General features: G+C 34.7%; 1 protein-coding gene across 1 annotated transcript in view; it reads left to right on the top strand.

Annotated features, from left to right (window-relative positions):
• BUB1 (BUB1 mitotic checkpoint serine/threonine kinase) overlaps positions 1 to 12635 on the top strand; it is a 49043-nt gene extending 36408 nt beyond the window's left edge. Inside the window, exons 18-25 of the mRNA XM_012540093.3 lie at positions 1410 to 1636; positions 4748 to 4891; positions 5813 to 5928; positions 8395 to 8556; positions 8756 to 8913; positions 9067 to 9241; positions 9414 to 9520; positions 12427 to 12635. Of these exons, the coding sequence (XP_012395547.1) occupies positions 1410 to 1636; positions 4748 to 4891; positions 5813 to 5928; positions 8395 to 8556; positions 8756 to 8913; positions 9067 to 9241; positions 9414 to 9520; positions 12427 to 12622 (1285 nt within the window). The 3' untranslated portion in view covers positions 12623 to 12635. The remainder of the gene's footprint in view (positions 1 to 1409; positions 1637 to 4747; positions 4892 to 5812; positions 5929 to 8394; positions 8557 to 8755; positions 8914 to 9066; positions 9242 to 9413; positions 9521 to 12426) is intronic.
• The last annotated feature ends 6693 nt before the right edge of the window (positions 12636 to 19328 follow it).

Below are 19328 nucleotides of genomic sequence, written 5' to 3'. Positions count from 1 at the left end.
CACAACACCCAAAAGTAGAAAAGGCTGCCTTAGGAAGTGGTGAATTTTCCATTCCTGGAAGCCTTCCCCGGAAACTAGATTCCCATTAAATGGAGGTATTATAGATGGAAGAGATTGTTCAGATTGAACCACATGACTCCCTGAGCTCCTTTCTAACTTTGATGTTCTGTGATACCCTCTTCTAGTTTCATATCAAGGGGGGTTTTAAAATACCTTTCAGATTCCTTGAAGTACATGTCCCATTCACCACAAATACATGTGTCCAAAGATGAATTATTTATTCATATCACTTAGAGAAGGGAAATAACCATTAAAAATCTTGGTTGATATAATTGAATATTAGACTTGGAGTTGAGAGGTTTAACTCATGTCATTTGACTTTCTGAACCTCAATTTTCTCATCTTTAATGATAAAAATACTATATGAGCCTGTGTGAGCCTCATGGGGTTATTATGAGGCTCAAATGAGATAATACCATATATGTAAAAAGTCTTGTGAATTTCAAATAATAAAGCATTATGTAAATGTCCAATTAAATATCATCATTATCATCATTACTTTTAGAAAATAATCACTTTGGTGAAACAGAGGCCAATAAATCGGACAGCTATTAGTAGCACTGGTAAACTAAGCAATCATTCAGGGTCAACATTCAATTAACAATTACTGTGCACTTCCTGAATCAAATCCAGAGCCCAGGGCTTGGTGATGAGTAGGGAAATTTATATAAGAAAAATTAGGTAGACAGTGTTTATGCCATCATGAAGCTTACAATACAGTAGGATGCTTAGCTTATACACAAATCATTAGAATAAAAAAACTATAAATATCCAATTGTCAAAGAGCAAACAATACTATAGAAAGTCCAAAGAGAGAAGGGCGTCATGTATTGGAGGTCAGGGCATTAGGCTTCATGAAGGTGGTGTTGTTTGAACTGGGTTTTAAAAATGAAGTAGTAGTCTATCTCAGAGATGAGTATGGGGGGCAACTCAATGGCACAGTAGATTAAACACCAGCCCTGGAATCAGGAACATTTGAATTCAAATCTTGTCTCAGACATTTACTACCTGTGTGACCCTGGGAAAGTCACTTAACCCAGTTGCCTTCCAAAAAGAAAGAAATGGGTGTGGGGAGTGATGAGCAAAAGCATGGAGCTGTGCACAGAAAATAATAAGTAGTCAAGTATGTTCCCAGCAAAATGTATGTAGAATGACCACATTCTTGTAACTTTGAATTCCTAAGGCTAATAATTTAATTTCTTTTTACTCTGGAGTTCTGAAATACTGCCCTTATACTCAGTAGAAATTTCTTGGTATCAGTCAAGTATATATTCTAGTCCCTGGACTTCTAACATCTAATTCTCAAGTTTAATTTTTTTTCTTCCTCTTTTGTGTTTGTGTGTATCCAGTATAATTCAAGAAAATGACCCAGAGAGTAGGTTTCCAGTTAATGTGCCACTACTCCCATTCACTCACCATGGTGTGGTTGGAGCTGTTACTGATGGTGTTGAGGAGGGCCTTGTTGCTTGTAAACTCACTGAAAATGATGTTGCAATGGAGGTGGAACTACAAGGCAGTGATGAGCAGCCAGACAATTGTACACAGAGTAGACCATCTGAAAGTCCTCATGTCCAAGGTATGAACTGATGATTATTTTAATTTTCTTAAAACAAAACAAAAAAAAATTTGACTTCTGGACATCAAGGAGAGTCTTTGAGAGGGAGACAGTAGTTAATAAGAGACATTATTTAAAGCCAGATTTGTGTATTGTTTGATAGTACTTGTTCTAGAACATTATTATTTAGTAATTTTTTCAGTTGTATCCAATTCTTCATGATATCATTTGGAGTTTTCTTGGCAAAGATACTAGAGTGGTTTGGTATTTCCTTCTCCAGCTCATTTTATACATAAGAAAACTGAGGCAAACAGAGTTAAATGATTTGCCCAGAGTCACATGACTACTAAGTGTCTGAGAAAGAATTTGAATACCGGAAAATGAGTCTTCCTGACTCCTGATACACTTCTCTATCTACTGTATCACTTTGATATTATTAGGAGTTATTTTCTGGAAAGAAAAGTATTGCAGTGATAAATGTATTTTCATTTTTTTTTTTTTTAAACTAAGAAAACCAGCTGAACTAAACTATGTTCTAGTCGTACACCAGGTGCTCTCTGTTACTTTTGTGGTGATTGCACCAAGTTCTTTGATTTCTGCCATCAATAACAATTTTTATGGCAATATTATTTCAGGAAGAGATTGTTCTATTAGTTAGGTTTTATTAGTTAGAATTTACTTGTAGAACTTTTTACTACTAATATCATTAAATATACTATTTGTGAATTTACAAAAAGCACATGTGTGATGCCTATAAGCATATCTGCTCTATTCATATCTTTTAATGTAAGTAAAAAGTAAATTTAGAAGGAGATCATGACTGCTTTAATCATAATAACAAATAGCATTTGTGATATTTAAACGGATGGTATATTTTATGTAGGACACCTAGGTGTCACAATAACTAAAGCGCTGGGCTTGGAAACAGGAAGTCTCATCTTCCTGGGTTCAAATCCATCCTGAGACATTCGATAGCTGTGTGACCCTGAGCAAGTCACTTACCCTTGTTTGCCTCAGTTTCCTCATCTGTAAAATTAGCTGGAGAAGGGAATGGCAAACCCATTCTGGTACCGTTGCCAAAAAAAACCAAGTAGGGCCATAAGGAGTCAGATACGACTGAAATGACTCAAGATCAACAATATTTTAATAATGTTAGTAGGAATAAATTTTAAAAGGAATCCAAGAATGCATCCTAAGTTAGTATCCATCCACAAGACTTTATTAAGTACCTACTATATACTAGTCTCTATTCCAGTTTCCAGGGATAAATCTAAAGAATGAAACCATCCCACCTCTCAAGAAACTTATCTTCTCAAAGGGAAGAAATGAATATAAAGGGTGTCCCAAAAGTTTTAGTGCATGTTTTCAGCTTTTAAAGCTTCATGTATGTACAGAATAAATATGAAGAAAATAAATACAAAGTAGTTAGGGATCTTAGCCACAATCAACCCGAGGTATCAAAAAAAGATGACTATTAAAAGTAATTTTGACTGGTGTTTTTAAAGAAAGAGGGAGTTTTTGAATCAACAGTGATGTAAAAAAGTACATTAAGATCTGAGGGATGGCCAGTGGAAAGGCCCAGAAATGGTAGCCAAGTTCCCTGTGTGAGGTAGATAGGGAAGGCCTATTGGGCAGAAGCTTAGAGTGTCAGAGGACAAGTACTAGCCAGTGAAGATGGGGACAATTTGAAAGCTCCCCAAAAGAGTTTGGAAGCCTCTGAAATTTCTTGCAAAGTGGGGGAGTGACACAGTCAGATCTTAAAGAAAATTCCCACTGTGACATAAACAGATCTCTGATGGACACAGAAATGCAGTCATAAAATATTGGTGCTGCAAAGAACCTTAAGAGACCATATTTTACCTCTTATTTTACATACGGGAAAACTGAGGTCCAGAAACATCATAATTTAATTATCCAAGGTTAATCATCACTAAATTGCAAGAGAGCCAAGACAATAATTTGAGACTCTCCTAACAACCAAGTCTAATGTTCTTTCTGCTGATTCCACTAATTGCCCTTATTGAGTATATATTCATATCATGACTTATCCTACCTCCTGGTTTGTACTTCTCCTAAGTTCTTCTATGCCTGTGTATCACTTTATATTCTAGCCGCATATCTTACCCATTAAAGACTGAGCTTGGTGGAGAAAAGGACCATACCTTAGTTAATCTTTAAATCTCCTGAGCACCTAAAATAGTATTATACATCTAGTAAGTGTGATTATCTGTCATTTCTATAGGACTATAAATCTTTTCTTGATATTTATGCTTCTTAGAATGAGCCTGGATATTTAAAAAGCTTTATTCTCTGAAGAAACTTCAAACTACAATAGTCTCTTGATAAGTATGATCATTTAAATGATGTATAAAAAGGCATTTTCTGGGTCTTCTGCCAACTCTGTGCTTTTGACAGCTCTTGTCCTCTTTCCCAGCTGTTTTTGCTGCTAACAAAAGAATAAAATTTGAGCTTCCAGAGTATAATCCTGTCTGACAGGAGTGGGGAGAGGAGAAGATCTCTAATTGGCTTGTATTGTAGGCTTTTTAATTAGGGCAAAATAGGACCAATCCTAGATAGGCCCTCAATAAGCCTTGGTTTTTGAAAAGCAAAACTTTAACTACTCAAACAACATTAAGCCCAGATGTTTAGGGATTTTTTTTTTTCTTTTTATTTCTTTAAGGGTATCTTTGAAATCAGAATTTATTGAGATAGGAGCTATAACAAAAATAACACAAGACTGCAGTATATTATGGTTTGGTCAGTTGGCTAAATGTTTAAAGGGTTAAGCATAAATTATTTAGGAGACTTTCTTACTCATAGACTCATTCCCTGATAATAATAGATAATTGAGAAAGGTAGCATGATAGAGGAGAAAGAATCCAAGTTGAAGTCCAAAGCCTGTGTTTGTGACTTCAAGCAGACTATTAACCTTTCTAATACTCATTTTTCTCATCTGTAAAATACAGGAGTTGGTCTAAATGACCACTAGGTCTCTTTTGGCTCTAAAGCCACAATCCTCTGATCAAGGTTTTGCTGTACCAAGTTGTATGTTATGATGGGAATGGATTATGCTTTGTTTAGTTTCCGATATGTTTATCTTTATAAAAATTTTTTTTTCCTTTTTCTTTCAAGATTTGATTGTTGAGAACCCATGGGATAATGACTTGATTCAGAAATTTTTATCAAGACTATCTACACCAATAAGTTCTTATCCCAATGCTTTTGAATGGGATTATAAACTTCCAAACATCAAGCTAAAATCTGAAATCCAGTTGGGTAAGAATTGTTATGTGCTCATTGAATTTCAGTTCTATGAGGATAATTGGGTTGACCATGTAAGAGCAAGGGAGAAAACTCCAACACCCAGAGTGTTATGAAAGACCCAAGGGGAAAATTTCTAGCATAGAGAGTAGATCCTCTTGAAAAGCTTTGTACAAGTATGTGGACAGTCTATAAAGGTTGAAAGGGCATGTTGGTATCTGTGTTAGCAGAGGTACTCATACATTATTTAGTATAGACCTTTCCCTGTTTATTATGCATTGTCGACAAATTGTCATTTTATATTCTTGCAGTGGACCACAGCCTTTTAGGCATTCCCTAATCATTTACTGTTATTATCCTGTTAGTATTCTTTTTCCTTTTTTCAAAAAAAGTATACTAGAGAGTCTTGTAGGATATATTTCTGGCATTGATAAATGCATATAGCATATTCTCCTTTTACCTTTGTAATACCATGGAATATTACCAAATTGTTGATTTCATGGTATAGTGGAGTGTTTAAAACAAGAAATATATTTGAAGTCCTAGTCAGTCTAGCCTTAGTTATGTTCCTTGACTTCCTCTGCAATTTTATTCATTTACATAATAAATCTTATTGCATCATAGCCCATAGATACTTATTGCACCTTATTATAAAAGAAGGCTTTTTCATTAGTAAAAATAATAATAAAAAAAACCTTGCTTATATTTAAATAAATCAGCTAATAATAAAATACTCATTCTTCTTAAAGGAGCATTTATGAAACTTAGTCTTTAACAGTTTCTAGACCACTTGGTGAATAGTGCTGCTGTGATGACCTGTTTAAATAAACTTCATCCAAGATTGTAAAAATGCTTTGCTAAGGTGGCAGTACTTTTGTAGAACTTTATATGTATTACAAACTCTTTTTCTCATTTCAACTTATCCCTCTTCCAAAGGTCCATGGTTGACCTATGTTGATTCCTTTCTTGGAGAGGGAGCTTTTGCCCATGTTTATGAAGCTACTCAATGGAATATGAATGACACCAAAAACAAGCAGAAAGTAATGTTAAAGGTAAGTTTTGGAGACGAGTTACTTGAATAATGGAGAGGTCAGTTTCAGAATATTTTTGTCACTTTTGCTTTCCGAGCAGTTCTTGATGTAGTTTCATAATTCGTATCTAATTTTCTATAATTATTTGGCCATGTGACGTGGATGTTACACTGACCTTGTGGTCAGGAGGAACTCAGTTCAGTCTTTCTTAGTCTCATATCAGCCACCCAACTCTGGATGAGGCACTTGTCTTCTCACTGCTGCAGGCATATCTTTAAACTCTTGATTGTGGAACAATTATCAATATACTTGAGGAAAAAAAGTTTTAGTCAATCTGTAAACACTTATTGAGTAAGTACCTATGGCCTGGATATTGTGCTCACTACTCAAGGAATTTATATTCCATTGAAGAATAAATTCAAAGCAATGAGGTGGAGGGAGGCATTCTAGCAAATGAAGGATCAGAAAAGTTTTCCTGCAGAAGGTGGCACTTGAGCCAAATCTTAAAGAAGGGATGGAATTAAGGAAAGAATGTATTTCAGGCATGGGTGTTGGTCATTGTAAAGATGCCAAGATGAGAACATTATTTGTAAGTAAGAACAATAGACTCTGATTGGCTATACCTCACAAATATGAGATATTATCTGTTATGTAATATATTTTATCTGTAGTAATAATACTATTGTATTGATAATATGGCTGAAAAAGTAGGTATAGTCAAGTTATGAAGGGTTTTAAAAGCCAATAGGAAGCCACTGAAATTTATTGAATAGAGAAGTAATATTCAGACTGTGATTTAGAAAAAATCATTTTAGCTGATATTTGGAAAATGAATTAGAGTAAGAAGAGAATGAGGCAGGAAGAACAATGCAGGTGAGAGTGGATTAGAGCCTGAACTAGGTGATGCAGCATATAATAGAATGTCAATTCTGGAGTTCAAATCCAGCTTCAGACTTTATTGGCTGTGTGACTATAAACAAGTCACTTAACCCTATTTGCCTCAGTTTTCTCATTTGTAAAAATGAGCTGGAGAAGGAAATGGCAACGCATTCCAGTATCTTTGTCAAGAAAACCCAAAATGGGTCATGCAGAGTTGGACAAGACAGAAAAAAACAACTAAATGTGAGTAAAGAGATGGAATGGATGCTAGAAGTGATGTGGAAGTAGAAACAAGATTTTGGCAATTGATTGGCTATGTAGGAGACTGAGGATGCAAGGATAACTTAGAAGTTGTGAACTTGATTATCTAGAAGGATGGTAGTACCTCTGACAAAAATAGAGGAGTTTGAAGAAGGAGGAGTTGGGGGAAGGGAAAGTGGAAGATAATTTATTTTGGACATATTGAATCCAAAACTTCTATAGGATATCCAGTTTGGACTGTCCAGTAGACAGTTGGACATGCATGTCAGAGTATGAGACAAACTAAGGCTAGATATGTAAATTTTAGAGTCATGTGTATGGAGCTAATTAAATCCATGGAAGCACCACTTGAAAAAATATCAAGAAAAGGAGAACCATGACAGAGCCTGAAGGTATACTCACAGTTAGGGAATAAAATACCAGTGATAACCAGCAAAGAGGTTTGGGAAGAAGTAGTTAGGGATGAGGAGAACCCAAAGAGAGAAAATCCAGATGGGAGAAAGTATCCAGGAGAAGAGGGCAGTCAGCAGCATTAAGTGTCTGTGGCAGGAACAATGAGGACTGAGAAAAAGCTATCGGATTTAGCAGTTAGGAAATGTTGCTGATTCCAGAGAAAGCAGTTTCCATTGAATGGTGAGATCAAAAGCCAGTTTACAAAGGTTTGAGATATGAGTGAGAAAAGAAGTGGGGGTGATGGGTATAGATGGATTTTTCTGAGAGTTGGGCTTTGAAATGGTAGTGCACTATCAGTTCAGGGCATACCAGGTTTTTGTGAAAGATGAATGAGTTTTAGATATATTTGCAGGCAACATGGAAGAATCCAGCAGACAGAAAAGGGATTAGGAAAGATGACAAGAGTGGATCTACTAGAGAACCCAAAGGAGATGGATTAACAGTATATGTAGAGAGGATGGCCTTGAGAAGCGTCGTCTCTTTAGCAAGGGCTGAGTTATAGAGAAGGGGAGAAGAAGCTCAGCATGAATGGCTTCTATTTCTCAGTAAAGTTTGGGGCAAGGCTTCCCCAAACTTGCTCCCCTGATGAAATTGGAATGTTGGAACTTCTCTCCCATCTCCACCAAAAGAAAAAAAATGGATCTATTATCATCCCAGAGGGGAATTATTAAGCACAATTGTGTATAGTTCTCCTCCACTCGTACAGCACACACAGTATCCCCTGCCACAGCCATACTTCATCTGAGTCCCAAGGAAATGATGAGTTCTCATGGTTAGGGTTGTCTTTCATCTTATTGAAATTGGTTAACTTCCTTATGATAGGTTATTTTTCTGATATTTTCCAGAGTAGCCAATGGATTTTTCAATAAATGTTCCCACATACTTAATTTACAGATCCAGAAGCCTGCAAACCCCTGGGAATTCTATATAGGAACCAAACTGAGGGAGAGACTCAAACCCAGTATGCGCCATCTATTCATCCAGTTTGATGCTGCTCATTTCTTCCATAATGGCAGTGTGTTGGTTGGTGATCTATACAGTTATGGAACATTATTAGTAAGTACATTCTATCTTGCAATTCCATTAGATAAGTAATTCTGTTTGCAGTGTGGATTTTTGTGGCTGATTGAGTTCTGTTCAGTTTTGGAGGCTAGGTTTTTGGAAATGGAGAGGGATTTAGGGGCATTGATAGCTAATTTTAAATCTTTGTTGTAATCATGTTGCTGCTAATAAAGAATGTCATTTCTGTTTACAGAATGCTATTAACCTTTACAAAAACACTCCTGAAAAAGTGATGCCACAAGCACTAGTTATCTATTTTACAATAAAAATTCTTCACATGATAGAACAACTTCATGGCTGTGAGATCATTCATGGGGATATTAAACCTGACAATTTTATAATTGGAGAAAGGCAAGTCTCATTCCTTCTTGTCAGGAATTCTCTTACTCTTTGTTTATCAGCTCTTTATTTCCATGGCAACCAATATATATATATATATATATATATATATATATATATTTTTTTTTTTTTTTTTTTTTTTTTTTTTTTTTAACTCAAATTCAGGTTCCTGGAACAGGACAATGGAATCGATGATTTATCTCATGGATTGGCTTTAATTGACTTGGGTCAAAGTATAGATATGACCCTTTTCCCAAAAGGAACTGCATTTACAGCAAGGTGTGAAACCTCTGGTTTTCAGTGTGTTGAAATGCTATGCCAAAAACCTTGGAACTATCAGGTATGGAATTATTTGTTCTGAGAATTTTGGTTCAATATTTCGCAAGCTGTTGATTTGGGGAAGTTTGGGTCAGTATTGAAGTAGTTTCCCCAGGAGGCAGAAATTCTAATGAATTGATTTTTTAGTAACCATGTAAATTATAAATGATGTTTTATATGTGTTTTATTTGTAGACTGATTACTTTGGGATTGCTGCAACAGCATACTGCATGCTGTTTGGCACATATATGAAGGTGAAAAATGACCAGGGATTCTGGAAACCTGAAGGAATTTTCAAAAGGTGAACTTTATGGTTATAAAATATGTATCTTAGTGTGAAAAGACAAGTAGACAGAAATGGATCCATCTGGAATGAAATGATCTACAAGTCCATTCATAAGAAGCCAGTGCATTGAAGGAAATATATAATTTTTTTGCCTTTTAAGGAAAGACCTAGAAACTGACCCCAAAATGGGGTGATGAAGGGGTGCCTAAGGCACAGGTCAGTGTGTTCCTACTCTGGATGCTCTCTGTAATATAATTTTCTACAGATTATAAATGTTAGCTTAATTTCAAGAAAAAGGATAACAGGAGCATAGATTTTAGAGTAGGAGTGGACCTTATAAGCTATCAGATCCATCATTCCATTTTAGAGATGAGGAAACTGAGTCATAGAGGCTTTGAATAATTTAGCCTAGGCTGCACAGCTAGTGAATGTTAGGAGGTAGAAGTGAATTCTTTGTTTGGGGAAATTTGAGTCATTATTAAAGTAGTTACCCCAAGAGTCAGAAATTCTAATGAACTGATTTTTGAGTAGTCACATATAACACAAATGATGCTATTAAAGAACTTAAAGTATTTTGTTAAACAGTAAGTATTTACATTCTGAAAAGCAGTGTGGTCTAGTGAACAAAACTCTAAACTTGGGGTCAGAAAGACCTGGATTCTAATCCTGCCTCAGACACAAGCAGTGACTGTGAATCAAATAATTTCTCTTCTCTAATCCTGTTTCTTTATATGTAAAGTGAGAGTTATAGCACTTGCATTTCAGGACTAAACATAAACATTTTGCAAGGCTTCAATTGCAATATACTAATACCATACATGATACGCCTATTCGCTACATATACAGTATACTAACATTTTTGTTGTAGCTGTTGATGTTGGTATGCCTGCATTTGTAAAGAGAGACAAAGGATGCCCATAGAACCTTTTACAAAGAGTGGTGCTTTTTTTTTCTAAATGCAATAGTTTTATACTTGATCCTTTTTTATACTTTAAATCTCAAAGTACAGAAACCATGTCTCACTATTTATTTACAAAAATCTTTCTTAGGCAAGATTTAGCTTCCCCAAATTTATTGTGTACCATCCTATGAATCTATAATCACTGAAGCTGAACGATCTCCCCAGTTTTACCTTCTCTCCCATTTCATTCTCCATACCATAACTTAGTCTGCTTAGTTTACCATTCCATTTTCATTTGTTTTCCATTCATAATTATTTATGTGCTGCATTACATTTTTATTTATATTCTCTAGTTTTCCCTATTCTTCTGTACAAAGTTAATTTATTTCTCTTGTGTCTACAAAGAATTTTCTTATGTAAGTATTTTTGAATGAATGAGGAACCACTTATAATGATGAATAATCACTTTTAGGAAGGTTTTGGAAGTAAATAGTCATTAATTGGTGAGCTCAAGGATTTTTGTATTTCTAATGAAAACTTAAATGCATTTTATGTATCTTGATCTAGTGAGCAAAGCCTAATAACTAAAGTGTACAAATAAGATTTTAAAAATATTAACCATAAATTTCTTTGCTTTCAAAAGTATATTAGTCGTAAATGCCTGTAGTCACTGTTTCTGAGGAGGCAGAGGTTAGTGGACAGGTCTGAGCTACAGCAGGGCTGAAGTGGGTGTCCACACTGTCTGGCACCAGTATGGTAAGCCCTGGGATTTAGAGGCCATCAGACTACATAAGGAGAGAGGAATGCACATAAATAGTGGGATCAAGGCAAAAAAGACAAAAGAAGCAGTCTTCATGTTCCACCCACCCCCCCAAAAAAAAAAATTTGTATCTATATCTGTATATATATATAAAAACATGTACCAAAAACATGCATATCGATTTTTAAATCTCATTATAATAATATGTTCCATGTAGCAATTATTATAGAGTCCTAGAAGGCAGCGCATAAAAATATTTTGATGAATGATTTTAGCTAATTCACTGTACCAAATAATTTAACACAGCAAATATTTTTTCTCTAGTCACTTTCTTGAATTGTAGCACTTTGTTAGTGTCATATGAGTTAGAACTAAATATTTTTAGTTTGACCAATTGGTTAGCCAGGATACACCCCCAAAAATCTTAATTTGAGTCTTGAATAAGTCAGATCATAGCTGACAAAACTCTTGTGCCAAGCTGAAACTACTTTTATCACATTCTCTGCTTTTTTTCTATTTTGCTCTAATACCTTTGATCTATAGATTACAGACAGATTCCTGAGGTCTGTGAATTTGAGTGGGAAAAATTGACATCTTTATTTTTCCTAATCTTTGAATGAAATTTAGCATTTCTGCTAGTTCAGGAAGGGGTTCCATGCCTTCACCATTCTGCTAATTAAGCAAAATGTGATATGTGCAAATTTAGAGACATCTCCACTCCAAATAGTCACATGAGCCATTTGTGCCCAACCTGTGGTAAAACTTTCCCAGCTTGTACTAGTCTGGTCAGTCACAGGAGAACATGTTGTACCTTGACCCTGACATAGTGATGTCATTTTGGCCCTCTTTGAGAATGAAGGACAACAACCACAACAAAAAACAAAAACCCCTGCGGGTCTGGATGGTCTTTGATGTCTGCCATTACTTATTATTCTAGCTATAAGAAGTACAAAATTTTGGACTTTAGCCATCAAAATCTCAAATAAACACAATCTGAATCTGTCATCCTGCAGCTGATTGTATGGGCCAAATGAAAAGGTGTCTGATTCTCATCATAATCCTTCTATCATTATCCAGAAGTCAAATAATTTCTATAAATCCTTAAAGTCGTTTTGTGTTAATATAGTCACATTTTTCATCCTTTTTACTTGCTATGATCTGAACTATGGATTTGAATTAAATCCAATCCCTTTGAGATCATTGAAGGTGTTACCATTTTAAAAGCACTTATCATTCTTTTTTATTCTGTGACACTTTTAGGATTCCAAATTCTGAAATGTGGAATGACTTTTTTCACATCATGTTGAATATATCAGACTGTCGCTGTCTTCCTTCTCTGGAATCCTTACGGGAAAAACTGAAAGCAGTATTTCAAAAGTCCTATGCAAGCAAGATAAAATCCTTCCGCAGCCGGCTAATTGTGTTACTTTTGGAATGCAAACGTTCACGAAAATAAAATTGGATTTGCTTCTATCTGTTGTAAAAATTGGTTCACTCTATCGCTCCCTCAGTATGTCAATAAGAACCTGTCTGTTTCATTTTCTAAATGTCCTGATGTAGGGGAGAGCTGATGAAGGGGAAAAAAATACTAGACATGGAATCAAGAGACCCACGTCTACTACTAGCTGGGTGACCATAGACAAATCCCTTAACCAGTGTCCTTTTTTACAAAATGGGAGAAATATTTCTATTATCTACCTCACAAGTCTGTTAAGAGGATCGATGAGATGTATATAATTGGCAGCTATTATTATTAACTATCGAAAGACATCTTTTGACTGAATGATATGGTACTGTCAGTCAGTATTGAACTATACTAGCCAGCTTACCAGAAGCATTCAAACGTCAGCTGAGAATGTGGAAAGGCCAAGTCTGTAAGGTTGGAATGAATTGGGGCCCATGCACAAAATAGGAAATTAAATGGGTAGTCGCCAAGAAAACATGAATTCTTCAGTTATCAAAGATGCCAGACAACTTAAGACTTTCTGGCTGTTATTTTTTAATTTCTGTTTCATAAAATCTTTATCTTGTTCTGAGAAAGAGTATGTCTGTATATGAACTATTGCTAATTACTGTTTTCAGGGATAAGAGTTAAAGCTGTTTGGTCTTCTGAAATTTCCCTTATCTCCCTATTTTCTAGGGATAAGAATTTTTTAAAGCCTTCAGCTCAAATTTTAGAGCAACTTCAAGAATAACTGTGATGTCTCTGGCTTGCATTGTTTCTCAAAAGAAAAGAAAAATGTAATAAAATGAGAGATTTTGAAAACACTTGGTATCACTGTTTTTTATACATATAGACAATAATATCCAATTCACCCTGGTACATTTGGGCCATATCAACTATCAGGAATGTGGCTAGGAACCTAGAAATTGCAAAGGGAGAAAAAAAGAGGTCACAAGGCCCACAAATTTTACTCCACAGAAACACATTTATTCACAGGCCAAACACTAATAATGTAGAATTATATATAAAACTGGGGTGGCTGATTTAGCAAGCTTGGCTTTATGGTTTCCTTGGAAACCTTCACTTCTTAAATTACGATGAGAATAGAATTCTAAAGCTGGAAGAGATTTTGTACATCATCTAATCCATTCCCTTAATTTTCTTTATAGAAATATATAGGAAAGAAACCATAGACTCATAGAAAAGAAAGTTGCGTGAAACTTGAGTGGGAGTGGGGAAGAAAGGACTTAATACTTTTATGAAAATGGCCATTTCAGGGGTCATTTAGTTTAATTAATGTTTGTTATATTTGGCCAAAGCAAATTTACTCCTGAATGCATCATGACATTAAAAAACAATATTGTAATTGATCATAATGACTAAATCATCAACAAAAAGGTTAAACAATATACTAAACATAAGCATAACAGTCAGCATGGCTTAATAGAGAACTAATCTCCAAGCTAGAAAAAACCTGGATTCAAGTCTCACTTCTGACCTGCGCTGAGTGAGACACTAAGACATGCAGACTGATACTTTAAGCAATTCAAGAAGGAAAGGAAAAGGAATAAGCATTTATGCAGCACCTACTATGTGCTGGGGACTGTACTATTTTACAAATATTATCTCAGTTGAGTCTCACAACAACCCTGAAAAGTGATATTCCCATTTTATAGGACAAGAAGGTAGTTCAATGAAAAAGAACTGAGTCTGGAGTCAGGAAGACCTGAATTCAAATCCAACCTCAGTCATGACTTACTAGCAGTGTGACCCTACACATCATTTTACCTCAGTTTCCTCATCTACAAAATGGAGATAATAGCACCTAGTTACTGCCCACCTGCCCAATTATTCTGAGACCAAGCTCCTTTCTCCCTCTTATAATTTCCACTTCTAAAACCATCAGCAAATCAATTCTACAATTGTTATATCTTAAAGTGTGCTTCATTATACTTACCTTTGACTCTTAGCATTTTCCTAACTTCCAAACCAAAATTTTCTTCCTTGGCGGCCACAATTCCCTCTGTATTATCTACCCTCCTTAGAATATAATGCTCTTTGAAAACAAACCGTCTTTAGAGTTGTGTTGATATCTTCCATGTTCAACCAATGCTTGATATGAATTACATGCTTCATGCTGTATGTGGCTTCATCCAGAGTCATTTGCATGTTGTCTCCCCCATTAGATTATGAGGGCAGAGACTGTCTTTTTCCTCCTTTTGTATCCCCAGTGCTTACCACAATGACCGGCACATAAGTGCTCAATAAATGGTAATTGATTGGTTAGTTTTTTTAGGATCATAATTCCAGCCTGCTTTCCAGATTATACCCAGACTAATAGTGTATTGATGCACCAGTTTCCTCCCAGCCCCTCCAACATTTGGCATTTTGCTTTTCTGTCAACTATACCAATCTGATGGGTGTGAGGTGGAACCTCAGAGTTAATTTAATATGCATTTCTCCAAGTGATTTGGAATATTTTTGTGTTCCAAACCACTTATGTGGTTTGAGATAGCCTAGCACATAATAAGATACTTAATAAGTACTTGTTGACTGAGACTGTTAATAACTGTCTTTTTCATTTATTCATTTAATAAATAATGTGTACAAGACAACAATGTAAGACATACCAACAAAGAAACAAGAAAAAAGAAGGTAGGATTCATGTAGTAAGAGCCAGGGAGAACAGATGAACCTGCACAGATAATGTAATTAAGTATCTAAGTTCGATTTGACACAATATAAACTCTTCCAGACACATTTAAGATTGCAATTCAGCACTGAGCAATAACCAAGAGACTTACCTCTTTACAAGTCAGGGACAGTCAAAGGGAAAACCCAGTAATGTTGATTTGTACATGAAACTCTTATTTATTATATTTATGCTGTGGTAACTCAAGATCCCTGTAATGGTTCTCTGTGGGCATATTGCAGGAAATAAGAATGAATGGTCTGGAAATAGATCACAAGCCTAGCAGAAGCATGAGTAATGATGGAGGCTTCAGTTATCCAGACTTCCACTGAAACTCTCTCTGTCAAAATCTAAGTAGCTAATAACTCCCCGATTTTTCTAAATGATAATTTCATTTAAAAAGTAGAAAAACCAACAGGGAAATTATATTCTGGATCTGATTCTTACTAATAGGAACAATTGCTAAGATAGAAATGAAGAGAAACTTAAAAAGAAGAGACTTCTTCCTCCCATTGTTTATGATATAGGAGAATTGTCTGATAGACACTTTTAATTTGGAGAAAACAAATTTCAAAAGACTCAACCACAGCATTAGCTGTGAAGAAAGAAATAATAGGGACAACGTAAGAAAGCTGTGAGAGACTTAAAAAAAGCCTGGAAAGACTTACATGAACCGATCCTAAGTGAACTGAGCAGAACAAGAAAAGAACATTGTACACAGCAACAACAAGATTATGTGATGGTCAGCGGTGATGGACGTGGCTCTTCTCAACAATGCAGTGATTCAAGGCAATTCCAATAGGCTTGAGATGGAAAATTCCACCTGCATCCAGAGAGAGAACAATGGAGATTGAATATGGATTAAAACATAGTATTTTCACCTTTTTTTTGTTTGTTTTTCTTTCTCATGGTTTTTTCCCTTTTGATCTGATTTTTCTTGTATTGCACATATTTAACCTATATTGGATTGCTCACTGTCTTTGGGGTTGAGGAAGGTGGAAAAGGGAGAGAGAAAACTCTGGAAGACAAGGTCTTGCAGAAATGAATGTTGGAAACTATCTTTACATGTATTTAGAAAAACAGAATACTATTGAAAAGAAAAAGAAAAATCAAGCTGTGCAAAGCAGGAAAAGCTTGGGTTCCTGTATGGTTCTGTCTCTTTTTTAATTAATTTTTTAAATTACCTGATAAGCTTTTTTGGTCTCTAATCTTTCTGTCTGCAAAAATATGGGGAATATTAAAAAAAAGCAAATCTCTTTTAACAAATAAGCATGGTCAAGTAAAGCAAACTTCCATGTTAGCTGTCCAAAATGTGTCTTATTCTGTGTATTAGTGCATCACTTTTCTAGCAGAAGATGTTATAAGTTATTGCCTTAAGTGAGGTTTTTTTTTTTTACTTCATTCTGTATAAGTTTATACAATGCCTCCCAGGTTTCCATAAAACCATTTTCCTTCTCATCTCTCACAGAATAATATTACTCCATACAATTATATACTATAAATTGCTCAGCCATTCTCCAAATAATGATCAGTCTTTTAGTTTCTAGCTCTCTACTACAAAAAGCTACAAATATGTATATATAAGACCTTTTCCTTTTAAAAAATAATATCTTTCTGGTGTACAGGCTTAGTTGTGGTACCACTGGATCAAAGAGTTTGCACACTTTTGATAATTTGGGGAACATGGTTCCAAATTGCTTTACAAATTAGTTTGTATTTAATTCATAGCTTCACCATCAATGTGCCTATTTTTCCACAGCTCTGGGTATAAGGTAGAATCTCAAAGTTACTTTAATATGTATATCTCTGATTATAAGTGATTGGGTTACTTAAATTCTCTATTTCTTATTCTCTTATTTTGGATATTTTATATTTTTATAAAATATTTATGCATCCATATAAGTTGTCAGTTTTATTGTCATATAGTGAGGATCAAATTGTTTCATACAGTGTTTCATTTCTTCTTTATTGATTGAGAATTCACCTTTTCTTTTTGATACCAGTAATTTGGTTTCTCTTCTTTTTTAATTAGATTAGCTAAAAACTTATCCTCCCCCCCCAAATTATAATTTTAATGAGGTTTTTTCTTTCAATTTTATTAATCTTTTATATGATCTTCCAGATTTTTATTGTGCTATTTAATTGGAATTTTAAAGTTTATTGATCTTCTACTTTTTGTTTATTTGAATGCTTAGTTCTTTGATTTATTTTTGTTATTTTTATTTATACAAGTGTTTAGAGATATGAATGTTTTCCTAAGGATTGCTTTGCGTGCATCCCAAATATTTTAGTATGTTGCTTCATTTTTATCATTATCATTAATGAAATTATAGGTCATTTCTGTGATTTATTCTTTGACCCACTAAGTCTTTAGAATTGAGGTACTTACTGTCCAGGTGATTTTTAATTCTTTATTCAACAGCTCTTTTAAAAAATATAATTTTTATTGCATTGTGGCCAGTAAAAGATATGCTTAGTATCACTATTTTTGTGTATTTGTTTGTGAGATTTTTATGCCCTCATGTGGTCAAAGATTGTAAACGTGCCATTCATACCTAAGATATAAATAGATAGATAGATAGATAGATAGTAGATGATAGATAGATAGATAGATAGATAGACAGACAGACAGACAGACAGATAGATAGATAGATAGATATAAACTCCCTTCTGTTCCATTCAGGAATTACCAGAGATCTGTCATACTTAACTATTCTAAGATTATATTCAGGTCCTTGATTTTTTTATGTTTATTTTGTGGTGAATTTTTCTAGCTCTGATGGGATACCTTAAAATTTCCCAAAGGAGATCAAGAGTGCAGGAAAAGATGAAAGTTTATACTAAGTATTAAAATAGAATATAAAGTCTGAAAGTGGAATAGAACTCTAAATAGCCAGCAACACTTTTAACAGATTTTAAACAAAAAATAAAACAAATTAGATAAATATTTTCAGTGGAATGATAGATCTATGGAACTAATGATGTTCAAGAAAAAAGAGGTGGGACTTCCACAACCTCTCAGCATTTAATTGTAAAAGATCTCAAACTTGTCATAAATCCAAAATCTTCTATGCCTTCATTAAATCTCATGATGCAAAACTTATACATTAAAAGAAATCCGGTTAATGTATATTACCTGGAAACTTGGAAGACTGTGTTACATATGTGGCTCTAATAGATCTGGATACTTTTACAATTTCTTGAAATATGCTGTTCCATTTTTTATGTTCAGTGATTCTAAAGTTCTTGCTCCTTGACTTGATTTCTAGGTCAACTGTTTTTGATAGCAGATACCTAAACGTTTTTAGGGGCAGCTAGATGGCACAATGGATAGAGCTGGTCATTTCCCTGAGTGAATCCAATTTCAGCTACATAATAGCTGTGTAACCTTGGACAAGTCACTTAGTCCTGTTTGCCTCAGTTTCCTGAACTATAAAATGACCTGGAGAAAGAAATGGCACTACTCTAGTATCTTTGTCAAGAAAATTCCAAATGGTTCATTAAGAGTTGAACATGACTGAAAACAACTGAACAACAAACCAACACCTTCTTCTGGTGGGGTTTTTTTTTCTTCAGTTTTTTGATTTCCTAAGATAGCTTGTTTTGGTTTTTTTTGCAGAAATCACTAATTTCTATTTAGTTTATAATCCATCTTGAATAAGGTATACAACTTTCTGTTCAAAATTATTTATACCCTTTCTAATTCTCTCCTCCCTAGCTTTTACTTCATTTTTTATTTTCATCTTTCACTTCATTTCTTCTGCATATTTTTATAGGAAATATTATTCCCCTATTGAATCTCTGCTTCTTTTCATCCTAGAATTCCTTTCTTCTAGATTAGGTTTTTTAGTTTCCTTGAATCTACAATAGTTATTCTTTAGAGTTGTTGATGTCTTCTTCATTTAACTCGCTTCTCCAGCTTTGTTCCTAAATTAAGTCATTTGGGTTCCTGTGCTGCCCTCTCCTTGAATTTCAGAGCCCTGGCTCTTTTGGGCCCTCTTTAGCATCTTAGAACAGAGTACTAGG

This window comes from Sarcophilus harrisii, chromosome 2 (assembly GCF_902635505.1).
Source record: "Sarcophilus harrisii chromosome 2, mSarHar1.11, whole genome shotgun sequence".
Lineage (NCBI taxonomy): Eukaryota > Metazoa > Chordata > Mammalia > Dasyuromorphia > Dasyuridae > Sarcophilus > Sarcophilus harrisii.
This window is presented reverse-complemented; position numbering and strand designations above follow the sequence as displayed.